Source organism: Callithrix jacchus, chromosome 11, assembly GCF_049354715.1.
Source record: "Callithrix jacchus isolate 240 chromosome 11, calJac240_pri, whole genome shotgun sequence".
Classification (NCBI taxonomy): Eukaryota; Metazoa; Chordata; class Mammalia; order Primates; family Cebidae; genus Callithrix; species Callithrix jacchus.
In genome coordinates this window covers 67720303-67734965 of record NC_133512.1, presented here as the reverse complement: position 1 = coordinate 67734965, position 14663 = coordinate 67720303, and the positions used below count along the sequence as shown (strand labels likewise).

At 35.2% G+C, this 14663-nt stretch overlaps 1 protein-coding gene across 26 annotated transcripts in view; it reads right to left on the bottom strand.

Annotated features, from left to right (window-relative positions):
* Positions 1 to 14663, bottom strand: part of CACNA2D1 (calcium voltage-gated channel auxiliary subunit alpha2delta 1) — a 500040-nt gene that overhangs the window by 193271 nt on the left and 292106 nt on the right. For all 26 annotated transcript variants that reach the window (XM_035253974.3, XM_035253976.3, XM_078342985.1 and 23 more), the window contains exon 5: positions 440 to 481. In XM_035253974.3, the coding sequence (XP_035109865.1) occupies positions 440 to 481 (42 nt within the window). The remainder of the gene's footprint in view (positions 1 to 439; positions 482 to 14663) is intronic.

Here is a 14663-nt window from a genome sequence, read left to right as displayed (position 1 = left end):
TGGGGTGTCATTCATATTGTAGTTGAAGTACATGGTTCTCCCTGGTGTGCAAAGTTCAAGTCAAAGCAGACAGGTGTTGTGACCCTGGTGACAGGAGCCAGGATACAGAGGTAGATGGGATTTGATAGCTATTTTCAATATTGCTAATGGCGTCCAGAGTATCACAGTTGGTACTATGGACTGAGGTCTGGACAGAGTGCAGTGAGAGTTCAAATCCAGAGGAAAACATGGAATTGTTACTTAGATGCCAAGAATAAGTTGTTAAAAATCACAAAAGTACTGAAGTTCTTAATTATCTTGTATCTAACTAGTATTTTGCTCATGCAACCTAACATTGTCTTAAAAACTAAACCTGCTAGCTCCATTTATTCTATAAGACCAATCATTTTACTATAATTAAGTTGTTCTTAGAATTTAATGTAAAACATTTAATACTCACATCGAGATCATCCTTTGCATTGTAGTAGACAACTTCATTGCTCTACAAAAAAAAAAGAATGCTTTATTGATTTTAATAAAAAGAATACTGTATCAAACACTGAATACATTTTATGCATGTTAAAAATAAACTCCTCATAATCTTTCTTTCACAATATATTCCACAATGATCCATAAGGATTAGCCACTATTTTTCTAAGAACATATTAAAACAGTTTATCAGCAATATTACATCTTGCATTGGGAAAAAGATCTCAATGTAAGTCTGAGACCCATTTGTCAAGAGAAAATAAAGTGAAAAATTCATAAGTAAAATATACACAAACATATCTACACCCATATATTAATACACAATAAACAGGATAATTGAAGAAGCATGTAAGATACTTGCCCTAATACTTTGTTGGGTCATGATTTTTATATACATACACACACATGGAGTGTTGAAATGATTCTTGAAGAAATGGCCATCTATACAATATTGGCAGAAATTTCCTCATGAGAGTCAGATAAGAAATGATGAGCATGTGGGAATTCAGATAGTAAAAAATATCAGATCATCTCACACTAATATTATCATATTCTAGCAAAGCAGTGAATTAGCGTTAGTTTCTAGCAAGAGTAAATATATATGGATTACTCTGGTAGCCACTAGTGTTCCTGAAAAATACAATATATTGTGAAAGAAAGATTATAAGGAATATATTTTAAATATGCACAAAATGTATATTTATATGTACCAACTGTATTACAGAGGAAAAATGGAAATGGATAAATAGAATGACTGTCAAGGAATTTAAAACTCCTTTGTGTCTCTGGGGCTAGTTCTATGCAATGTAAAAATAATCTACTTATACTGATCTCTCTTTCTTATCCCCAACTGATTGAAAATATAGTTCATCTTCCATATGTCTTCAAGTTGTAAACTATGTGATCACGTATTTTTCTCTGCCTCTTAAACATCCAAAAACATAGATGCTCTAAAATTTTATTAAAAGAAAACATATAATACACAAATTTTAAAAAAAGAAATTACTGGGGGCCGGGCACGGTGGCTCACGCCTGTAATCCCAGCACTTTGGGAGGCCAAGGCGGGTGGATCATGAGGTCAAGAGATCGAGACCATGCTGGTCAACATGGTGAAACCCCGTCTCTACTAAAAATACAAAAAATTAGCTGGGCATGGTGGTGCATGCCTGTAATCCCAGCTACTCAGGAGGCTGAGGCAGGAGAATTGCCTGAACCCAGGAGGCAGAGGTTGTGGTGAGCCAAAATCGCACCATTGCACTCCAGCCTGGGTAACAAGAGTAAAACTCTGTCTCAGAAAAAAAAAAAAAAAAAAAAATTACTGGGGAAAAGTTCACTAAATTAATGCTTCTCAAAGTATATTCCCTTCCCCCACCCCCTCCCCAAAAAGTCACTTCAAGATGTTAATAGATGTTATGTGGACAAAAGCATTCCATGGTCATATGACTTTAGAAAACAATAAAGTTGAAATTGTCTCTTTTTGGCAGAACTTCACAGAGACAATGTGTTGCTGTACATTATAAATCTCCAAGAGGAAAATACACTGTGTTTTGTTTCTTAGTTTATTTACCACAGAGATCTGCCTCTTTGTTTGAGAAACATACCGTGAAACTGAAACTCCATAAAATATATGTCTCTGTGAAGACCAAACAAACCAAAACTAATATAAATATCAAAATATATGATTCATAATGCAGGCTGAAACTCATGAGTTTGAATTCCATTTAGAATCACTGCAAGTTTTAAATTATTTAGTTGATTTTTTTAAAGAATCATTTAGTAGCTAAAAATTTAACATGCATAAAATTTCTAATTCCTGAAACATTTCTTATAGCATTAGTTTTGTAACAGTTAAAAGAAAAAGCAGAGGTCATCACATCAACAAAGCAAGAGAATCTTCTGAATCCACCTGAGACCCAAACCTAATTACTAGTTTATTGATCCTGCTTGTAACTCTGTGGTTTATGCTTAGGAGACAATATTTTATTTAAAATGTGGATTCCACGAAAAGTTAAAGTACTAAATATGTTCATCTTCATTTTAGACTTCATTTTCTGCAATGTGCTTGCTTATATTAATAGAATGGCAACACGTAGACAACAAGGTGAAGCTGCACTGAATTTCAAGAAGTTCAACTTTGTCATTTTCAACAGATACTAATATCTATATGCACACACTGTTGTACCAAGAAAGACACAACATAAGTCAAACGTATCTACTCCAACTCTTTAGGTAAAATAATACAGATCAATTACATAAAATAAGCATTGTATGTAGAATTATACTTGATCCATGGTACTAGAATTAATGGTGAGTCAATGTATTTCCTAGTGATAAAATAATATAAATAAATAATCATTATTTATTAAGCCTAAGATTAAGAGTATCTTACCTAGCATCAGAAGGGTTACAAATACGATTTTTTAAGTGTCGGTATTGATACAAATTAAGTATTTTGATTCAGTTAAGAAGAGCTATGCATGAAACTAACATTAAGTAAAATTAAGAATTAAAAAGATGTAAGTTTGAGAATTTTTAATTTTTTTCCCTTTTTTGTATTATATTCCACAAAACCTGATACTTTTCTTTCAGATACTGAATTGTGAGGGTGCATGGTATAATGATGAACACTCTAAACTCTGAAATTCTATGTTGCTTTTAAAACTGTCATTGAAAAGGTACATTTCTAAGTTTACTTAAGTATAATGAATTTGTACAAGGCTTTCTGGATTTTGGATTGTATGTAATTCTAAATGCTGAGGTTAATGTAAAATGAACAAAAACATATTGGTCATAAAATTATATTGCATGTCAAACATCCACATTCATCCATACTACTTTCATGTAACTAAGTATTTGACATTTGCTTTTTTTTTTTTTTTTTTTTTTTTTTGAGATGGAGTTTTGCTCTATCACCCAGGCTGAAGTGCAGTGACATGATCTCAGATCGCTGCAAACTCTGCCTCCCAGATTCAAGCGATTTTCCTGCCTCAGCCTCCCGAATAGCTGGGATTACAGGTGTATTCCAACATGCCTGGCTTTTTGTTTTGTTTTGTTTTTTGTTTTTTGTTAGTAGAGATGGGGTTTCATCATGCTGGTCAGACTGGTCTGGAACTCCCGACCTCAAGTGATCCACCCGCCTCAGCCTCCCAAAGTGCTGCGATAACAGGCATAAGCCACCAGGCTCCGTGTTGACATTTCCATTTTAAAAGAGTTCTTTCTCAATATAACATTCATTTACATGGTCAAAACATCAATGAAAAAACAAAACTGTGACTTTTTATAGAAAACAACAAAATGAGAAAGCACTTTTTCAAATATGTGTGCTTAGATAGGTTGTCACATTTAAGAAGAGAACATATATCTTAGTGGAATATGCAACCAGTTATATCCAATACCTTAAAACTAAATTTCTTCTCCACCAATAAATGGGATACTGCTTTTGGCTTAGGAGCATTTTTTGAAAACTCATATTATAAATATGCTCTTCTTTCTCAACCTTCTCATTGATAACATACACATTTCATTATTCCTTTATTTCATGAAACAGAAAAGCTCACTTGATCGATTTTAATAAGGATACATTCATATAGGGCATCAGGATTTGGAGAACCTGTAACTCTGCATCTGCTCTGTTAACCAAATCCGCCTGTACAGAATATGACATTAAAATAAATGCCAAACATTCAAAGAGCACTTAATTTACGTCACTGCATAAAAATATTTTTTCAGTGTCATTTCATGTTTTCTTATTTTAAAAATTGCAATTATTCATTTGTGATTTTTGTTTGGATGGTTTCAGAATTATTTAGCTTAAAAACTATTTCAATTATAATTTTGAGAAAAAAATCATATTTTGGAGAAGGAGTCATTCTTTTTTTTTTTTTTGAGACAGAGTTTCGCTCTTGTTACACAGGTTGGAGTGCAATGGCGCGATCTCGGCTCACGGCAACCTCCGCCTCCTGGGTTCAGGCAATTCTCCTGCCTCAGCCTCCTGAGTAGCTGGGATTACAGGCACGCGCCACCGTGCCCAGCTAATTTTTTGTATTTTTAATAGAGACGGGGTTTCACCATGTTGACCAGGACGGTCTCGATTTCTTGACCTCGTGATCCACCCACCTCAGCCTCCCAAAGTGCTGGGATTACAGGCTTGAGCCACCGGGCCCGCCCGGAGTCATTCTCTTTCATGTCAAAACCATTTACAGCTATCTTGTTGCTATTTCAAAATATATGTTAAGAGATGTGCAGCTAAGTTAACTAAATCAGTCTTTCATTAGAGTGACTCAAATCACTGAGTCACCAAAATATATCCAGAACCAATCTTAACAGAATTGAGACAAAGGACAATTCTCAGGAATGAAAGAGGAATCACACTGAATCAACCAAATTCTGTTCTGATGCTTTTGTAGACATGAGTTTTGCTTAAAATGAATTCTATGCTAACAGAAAATTAGGGGAGGAAATTAAAAAAAAAAAAAAACAGTTAAATGCCTTAAGTGGGTAAAATTAAAGGAGAAAAAGAAAAAGTCTCAGATGAATTCTTTTTCCCTTAACCCAGTCTCCTGTTCCCATCTCACTTAGACTTTATACAGGGAGATTTTGGGGTCTCAACATCAACTGAGGGAGCCACATCCCACTTATTCAACAATTGTTTTGGCAACCTTTTCTGTGCTTAGTATTAGAGAAACAAAGATGAATAATATCTACACCCTGACCACAGGGAGCAAGTGCTCACCCTCCAACTTATCTGTGGCAAGGACCTGCTCTGCTATATATGAAAAATATATTATTATGGTTGGATGACATGACCACATAAACTAAAACTTTCTCAGTTTTCAAAACAGTTCAGAATTAAGAATTTCAGATAGTTAAGACTTTGCCCCTCTGTTGATCAGTTTGAGCATGTGTGTGCATTTCTTTCTTAATCATTTCCCTGTCTTATCACTAAAAATTCCCTCAGTCCGTAACCCAGAAAGTATAGTTATAACAGTATCATTTAATACTTTAATTAAAACTATGGCATATAAACTAATTACCACAGGCACAAATGATAGAATTGAGTAATCTTGTTTCTCTATTATCCTTCAGCCTAAATATCTTTATGCAAATTATTAAACATCATCATCTTGGAAGGTATTACACATGCAAACAGAGGTTTTCAGTGGATTTCAAGATATTGCGTGCAGTATGATAGAATAAAGTCAGCAACAGCCTCAAACTAGATTCAGGGATTAGTTAAACCTTTGGAGAGCTATTTTTCATAATTTAAGTACCACCAGATGACAAGAACAAATTGTTTTGTTTCTGATTTTTAACCATGCAGTTTAGTTATTTATTATCTCCTTGAAACAAATTTGCCCAAATGGTCCATGCTAATATAATACTGCTGCTTATCAAAATTTAAAACATCCCCAGCAAGTTGAGAGATAAATTACTTTAGTCCCCTATTGTCTATTGGGAGTCAAAAATTAAATCTGAGCAAAATAGACCTTTCCATCTTAAAAATGTATATTTTGAGTGACAGTCCCTTGTATGCCACTTGTCCACAAAAGTCGGCCTCTGATGAATAGTTTATGTTGAAAATCTGAAGCAGACAGGCAAAGCTTCCCAATGGAACTAAGATGTTGCCAGGAATAACTCTTAAACATTGCAACTGAAAATTAAGATTTTATAGTCAACAATTCAAATATATGACACATTCAAAATTCAAATAGAGACTAATTTCCTGTCCAATTTACTAATTCTCTTTTCTTGGCTATACTCAACTCTGCACATGATTCACAGCCTGACAAATTTTGGGCAACTGTGCTGTCTGCTAAAGTCACTTTTAAAAAACGTTGCAATCCTATTGTCATTTTTATCACTCCTGAGTTCCAAATATGAAGTCAATTGGTTCAACATTATAGATAACTCTTCATTAAAAATTACTATATTAATAAGGTAACTGATGTTAAGTACAGTGCATGGCACACAATATGTGACCCATAATTGTTAACTATTTTTTACATATGAAAAATGTCAGGAATATACATCCATAGAATTTCTCTATTGACTTTAATTAATATATACCTACTTATACAAGAAGTAATGTAAATTATAATTTCATTTTCTTAGATCAGTTTGGTATGCAATGTGTCTATTTAAAGTACTATCTTCACAGATTCCACATAGAAGAGTGGAGAAGAAATAAAATTACCCTTTGTTGTTTTGCTTTCTAATCTGATAAACCAAATGAGGTGATTTATAAGAAAGCCTAATACAAATGGTAATTAACTGGAGTGGAAAGGGCTTATATGCATCCTGTCCACCAAATGTGTTGCTGTGCTCCAGACCTGTGTGATTCCATACCCTTCTGCCTCTACATCTACACCTTCACATACCAATTGTCATTCATTCATTATTGCCTAGGAAAACTTTCGCCTTGTATTAACCTAAATGTTTCTTTATCCATTCCAACATCCAAACTGTACAATCTTGCTGGAGAAAATTACATACCAGTAAATCAGGAGGTTTTAGGTTTTAAAAACTCTAAGAAACATGTAGCGTTGTTTGGTCAAATGTTTTTCTGTTCAGAAATCCTACAGCTTTTGAGAAACTGTTTCTTCACCCAAACTAATCATGTGATTCTGTCTGGCTAGTAAATCACATCAATCCACTTCTCTGATGACAGAAATTAACAAGCACCTAAATATATTCAATAGTGGTATTCTGTCTGTTTTATTTGTGTGTAAAAACAGATCTAGGGGTAATTATGGTTGTAAAACCTGAGCTGGTTACAGCCTGAATGGAAGCTTCCTTCATCTAAGACAAATCATATTCTTCTTAAGCCAATAAGAATTTGGTTTCTAACACATACAATTGATAGTACTGATACAAATACAATAGTTTCTACAATGTTTTCTTTGATTCTGATTTTCTGTTACTAATAGTTAATATCATTTGCTTGAAATTCAATTTTTATTTGTAGCTTTATGAGAATTTCAGTGTTCTAGAACTAATTCCCAAATCTGTGCCCTGGATGCCAGCCCCTGCTGATTCATTAGGAATTCCATTTCTTCATCATCCTCCTTTTCTTCCCTGTGTCTCCATCTTTTATTTAATCATATTCGGGTATTTTGCAAAATGCAACTAAGAGGATTTGTGGAATAAAAACTAAGAGGTGTTCTGGCACGAAATATTTTTTCCCTAAAATTTAAAATTCTAGTAGAAAATTTTAAAAAATCAAAGAAGCCATGTCCAAAGTTTTCTTAGCTCCTATATAAAGACAACACATTTTAATGTTTTTCTAACTTTTCTCTAAAGGTCAAAAATCACCTACTGCCAACTTAATATTTTATAAGTAGTATATGAGCAATCATTACCATTTTTTAAATGATGGATCAATTTTTTTATATCAACTCTTCACTAGCCTTTAAAATTGGCTGACTGGCCGGGTGCGGTGGCTCAAGCCTGTAATCCCAGCACTTTGGGAGGCCGAGGCGGGTGGATCACGAGGTCAACAGATTGAGACCATCCTGGTCAACATGGTGAAACTCCGTCTCTACTAAAAATACAAAAAATTAGCTGGGCATGGTGGCGCGTGCCTGTAATCCCAGCTACTCAGGAGGCTGAGGCAGGAGAATTGCCTGAACCCAGGAGGCGGAGGTTGCCGTGAGCCGAGATCGCGCCATTGCACTCCAGCCTGGGTAACAAGAGCGAAACTCCGTCTCAAAAAAATAAATAAATAAATAAATAAATAATAAAATTAGCTGATTAAAAAATCAAATAACTATACATTTCGATTGTATGCTTGAATATCAGAGCTTTATTTAAAACTATTAAAATGATTTTCCCAGTGTGATTCCATGATGTATGGATTATAGTGAAAACATGTAATCTGTTCCTTCTTTGAATTCTCAGCATTCTTTCATAAGAATCAATGAGCATTGAGCTTAGCACACATGCTCAGCCTGATTTAGGTTAGAAATTTAAGCACACATGTTTTTTGAGACACTGATTACTAAAGGTAACCCCCAGTGAGTTAAATATTATTAATATCAATTTTGTGTATTGAAAGGCTAAGACTAGCAATAGTTAAACTGAGTCTTCTTATCCCCAAGCAAATACTTGTACCTCCTATGCATTGGCATTATGAAAACAGGCATGACCTCCTTCTTAGAAACAGTGAATTCCCTACACACACACACACACACACACACACACACACACACACGGGGGGTTACACTCTCTAAATAGTTCACCCAATAATAAAGAAAATAGCAAATAATCTTTGAGACACATTCATTCGTTTCATCCATTCTTTTAACTTGGTCTTATAATCTGCATTAAAATGTGAATTAAAAATTATTATTAAATTTTAGCTTACTGGAAGAACAACAAAACTAGAAAATAATTTTGGCCTTTTGTAAGCTTGCTTCTGTTATTTTTGCCGCATATCACTTTACATTTATTCATCAGGTATTTTCAAATGCATGTTTATAATGTTTAGTCTGCCTACTCTTTAAGTTGCCATTATGGTGCTTGTAAGTTGAAGTATCACTTCATAAGTTGTCCAGCACATTAACGAATCTACAAGCCAAAGACATCTAAGAGGAGTGGTCACAGCAAAAGATAATAGATCCGTGTGTCTTTACTATGTTTAATTACCTAACTGCGAAGATACTCATGTACTACAGTCCAGATCTGTACTAGCATGCTGGTGACACAAATGGAAATATCTCCCTAGAGGAAAGAAACATTCATGACATTCACTAAAAGGAAATGCTCATTGCTTCTACATAAGTAAATGTTTTTAAAAGGTAAGAAGATTAAATTACTACAATTTGAGCAGAAACAGTGTCCTCTTGTGCATATACTTAATGCTAGCACTGTCTGGAATGCTGTATGAAATGCTATTAAAAGGACTGAGAAATGAATTAAATGAATACAATAAGCCTGTGAGAAACTATTAGAAATGTGGCTGGGCACTGTGGCTCTAGCCTGTAATCCCAGCACTCTGGGAGGCCAAGGGTTGCAGATCAAGACCAGCCTGGCCAACATAGTGAAACCCTGTCTACTAAAAATACAAAAATTAGTTGGACATGGTGGCACATGCCTATAATACCAGCTACTTGGGAGGCTGAGGCAGGAGAATCACTTGAATCCGGGAGGCAGAGCTTGCAGTGAGCCAAGATCATGCCACTGTACTCTAGCCTGGGCAACAGAGCAAGACTTCATCTCAAAAAAGAAAAAAGAAAAGTAAGAAAGAAACTATTAAACTATTAGAAATTCTAATAAAGTAACAAAACAAGTACACACACACACACACACACCTGCACATGTATACATAATGCATCACAGTCAAAAAAATGTACACAGCTTTACAAAAGTTCAAATGAGCTAAAAGGTAAGCTACTTTCACTCTTATAGGAAATCAAGGAGAAATTCCAAGTAGACTGACTTCAAAGTTCCTTGGTTCTTGAAGTTCAAAGGAGATCAATTCCTATTAAACATTAATAGCTATATCAATTTATTTCTTCATCATATCAACTTTAATAGAAATCTGCCTGTAAGCTATTTTGGTGTTCCAAATGATATCAATACATATATGATTTAAACTCTAGAGAAGAGCAAAGGTAGAATATGAGAAGGTAAATATATTATTTTCCTCGGCATCAAATCTCCCAGGAACCTCATTCCAGAACTGAACAAACACATTCATAATGCTGAGGAACTTGCTTTAATCTTCTTTAATCTGTAACTCCAGTGAAGCTTTAGATATAATCATCTAAAGCATTAAAATTTAATCCTCCAAAATATTTCATTTCGTATGTTTCTTCCTATTGATTCAGACACCACACAGATCTTCTTGAGTCATGATCAAAGTCAACAGCACTTGATCATAATATATGATGCCTTAGCAAAAGAGTTGTTAATTTGTCCAATGGTGATATTAGCACTTTCTTTCCAGATTAATCATGATCAACTTCCAATTATTATCATACTAAAACAAAATATGAGGATTAATATTATGGTCAATGAATAACTGAGTTTAAAATAATCTGTTCAAAATCATAGCCTCAAAGAACATTAGGTTGGTAATCACTACATCAATTTCATTCATTTTTCATCAGGCTCATAGGGATATGTAGGATAGAAAAGGGGTAGGACAAAGGACATTTGTTATGTGTCCATTATGAAATAAACATTCACATATATATAGTACTCCTTGCTCATCTCCAGGAGAAACTTTCAAGACCCCCCAGTAAAGGCCTGACATTGTAGATATAGACAATATTCCTACATATACAAACTTATGATAAAATTTAATTTATATATGAGGCACACTAAGAGATTAATAACAATAATAAAATAGAGTAATTTTAACTTTAAGCTGGCATCACTATTCTTACTCTTTGGGGCCATTAAGTAAAATAAGAGTTGTACTGCAATCCCAAGACAGCAGATCTAATAACCAAGATGGCTTGTAAGTGACTAACTGGCAGGAACGATTACTGCTTCTCTCTGCCTCAGAATAAGCTTTCAACTTTTTCCCATCAGAGCACCTTAGAATTCTTACTGCTACATGTTTTTCCACAGTTCTTATTATTTCTGTCTCATAAGTCTATTGCTTTTATCAATGTCTAGATTACCTTTCCCCCATCAAAGATAAACTTCTGCTAAACTAGCCCTTCTATGTTTACTTTCATCTCCATGGTAATTAGTATTATAGGCAACTGGTACTTTAGCCAAGTATATTTAGGGACCAGGAGGCCAAGTTCCCCATGAGCTGACATCTCACAGAGCTTTGGGCAAGTTCTGGATGAAAATAAATTTGACCTCAAAATAGCTTCTTTCTCACATCCTGCCCTAAAGAATGGTAGTATTTCCTTGCTTAAATAAGTTTTCCCTTCTTTCTACTTTTCTAAAATATAATTTAAATCAAATGCTCAGCTGATAGTATAAAAGAAAGAGTTAAGCAGAATTAGCCTTGAAAATCTACCCCTAAATATGTATCCAGCGTGGATTCATTGAACAAAGGGATGATTCATGTCCTGGGCAGGATGGAGTGAAGTGGTGGGAGAATTTATCATGGCACTCAGAATGGTGTACAATTTAAAACTTATGAATTTATTCCTGAACTATCCTATTTATATTTGCAGACCTTGATTGACCACAGGTAACTGAAATCGCAGAAAGTGAAATGATAAAGGAAGATTACTATATATCATTTAAGCTGTACAAAATCTATTAGACATTCATTTGGTATAATCTTTTGGAAAATATATTGATTGAAAACTTCGTAAACCTTATGTTATATTGCTCTTTGAATTCCATTCCTTCTTCTCCTCTATCCCAACCTCATTCACAATGATGAGACAATAGGTTTCAGCAATCTATCTGTGTGAAAGTGGTAACAGCTAAAAAAAATACATCACTGTTCAGCATGGATACTGCATTACGTTCCTATGAGGCAGCAGTTTTAGAAGCAAGGCTTGCAGTAGAACAAAGATTTGTAAGTTTCAAAAACAGGTAATTTTACACAGGACAAAACTAAGAAGTCTAAATGATGAAGCATAGTTAAGGAAAAAAGGCCAGGATATGAAACAAAGAATGTTGCTGCCTATTACAAAAGGAATACTGAGAATTTCCTGAGTCAAGTTGAAAGAGCAAAAGGAAAGCTGAAGGAGAGAGCTACAAGTGACATATATATGGACTGGCTCATTATAGGTAGAAAACAGTGGAAGAGGGAAGGAGGTATGTTACGGAGAAATTTGCCACACTTCCTACTGGGAGTCTGAAATAAAGACTTTCCATCCCTCATGTGCATCCAGGAAGCTTTCTTTGCTGGAGAAAACTCCCCAACTTCTCCACTTCACATCAAAATTGGATACTATTATTATTATTATTATTATTATTATTGAGATGCAGTTTTCGCTCTTGTCAACCAGCTGGAGTGTAATGGCATGATCTCGGCTCACTGCAATCTCTGCCTCCCAGGTCCAAGTGATTCTCTTGCCTCAGCCTCCTGAGTAGCTAGGATTACAGGCATGTGCCACCATGCCAGCTAATTTTTGTATTTTTAGTAGAGACAGGGTTTCACCATGTTGGCCAGGCTGGTCTCAAACTCCTGACCTCAGGTGATCCACGCACCTTGGCCTCCCAAAGTGCAGGGAATTACAGGTGGGAGCCCCTGCACCTGGCTGGATACCCCTCTTAATGCCTCTCATAGAACCTTCTCTTACTTGCCCACTGTATAAATCAAGGAGAAGAGTCACTACACATCACTGGTTTGTTGTACTGAAGAAATGAGCAAATATCTGAGTGAAGGATGAGCTGCACTCCCTGCGTCAGTCTGTGCACTCATCACACATACTGTGATCACCTGCCTGAGCCCTGTGAGAGAGTACACCTCAGTCAGCTTTGAGCTCAATGCCTGGCCCAAGACCCATCACAGCTTACGTGTCAGTGACTACTAAACAAGCCTGCCTCCCTCATAAGGTGGTTGAATCATCTGACGAAATATCTTAATACTCCACCGACAAGATGTTCCTCGACTGGTTAACACTGTCCTAGGTTTGGTTTCCCAGAAACAGACACTGAGACCAGGATTTGAGTATAGGTAATTTATTCAGGAGGTGATCCCAGGAGACACCAAGGTGAAAGAATTCAACACCATGTGTGGTCAAGAGCAGGTGGACAACTGGGACTCAATTTCCCTAAAAACCTTGGGGAGGCTATATAGAACTTCACTCAAAACTGTCATATCCAAAGAATGAGGCAGCTCAGGTAGTATCCATCCATACTAACTGTCACAGAGAATGTTCACTCAAGCACATTCTGGCCAACGGAGAAAGCCCTCAAGGCCGAGATGTGCAGATGCTTAGAGTAGGAAGCTATAAGAGTATTTGCTTGTCTATGCCTGTGCACAAGTGTGTGTGTGTGTGTGCACGTGGGCATGTGCAAGCGCTGAGGAGATGTGAGCAGGGAACCAACAGCATCTACTATGGGCACACAGTGAGTGTTTTAAAATGCTTACTGAGCACATGGCTAAATGCTTACATGACTTTAAACATTGACTAGTAGCAATGTGGCTTCCCAAGGCTTTGGTTCTTCCCCTGTGAAATGATTACTCAATTCACAAATATGGTCTCTAGAATTCTTCCACTTTTAAGTTTTGGACTTTCCACTAACTGCTTTGCTTTAGATCACATAAAAAAACCTAATAACTGGGTTCATCTATTTCCCCCTCCACCCCACCATTAAGCCATTGATTACTTTGCTTCACATGTGAGCACCCAACAGAACTTAAAGAGACATCTCTATATTCTGAAAATAAAGGAAAGCTTTTAAAAAAAAAATCTGAAACATATTTTTGTAGAAGCATGTAAAAATGTAAAAAGAAGAACTTCATTATTTTTCTATCTTGAAAGGTCAAGTTAAGGTATATTCATTTATTCCTGAAAAGTAATGACTGTGTTCCAAGGACAGGTGTTTGCAATAGAAACATCCGCAAACTAACCTAAATCAACCCCTTTCCACCTCCCAAATACAAGCCGGCAATTTCCCCATTATAACATAAATTACCTGCTATAGATCAATTGCTGCTATCTTTCATTAATATAATTAGACCGCATTCATTTGTAGTTAAAATGGAAATCAGTGTTTTTATAGGGCATAGATTACAGTTTAAATCTGTACTGCTTCTTTATAAAAATATTTTTGTTAACAGTACAAAGAAAGGAAAGCTGTTGCAGAAGGAAGAAAATAAAACAGCTTCAGACATTTTAGAAGCACATTTGAATAATATATAATTGCTTGGAAACAAAAATGTCTAATAGCTTATGTTTCATTAGCCTAGCTCTAGTAACTGTATTAAGTTATATTTCAAAGAGCTTTTTAAATTCAAACAGTTTACTGATTCAGAGATAACTTGTCTCTCATTAAAACATGCATAATTGTTAAAATGTTAATTTCTGAAAACAGCAATCCAAAAGATTCTCAACAAATTCAAAAGACTTTCAACATAGTCCTAGTTAAATTGTATGCTTTATTTCATCTCTTGTCCAAATTTAAAAAAAAAAGAAAGGAGAAGCAATAAAAGGAAATTCTGTGGACTATGCTTCATTCCTCTGGCATATTTTCATAGGAGTTATTTTAATTTCATAATGCATAATTGTTTAGAAAATGCAATCTTTCTTTTCTTTATAGTACTAAAT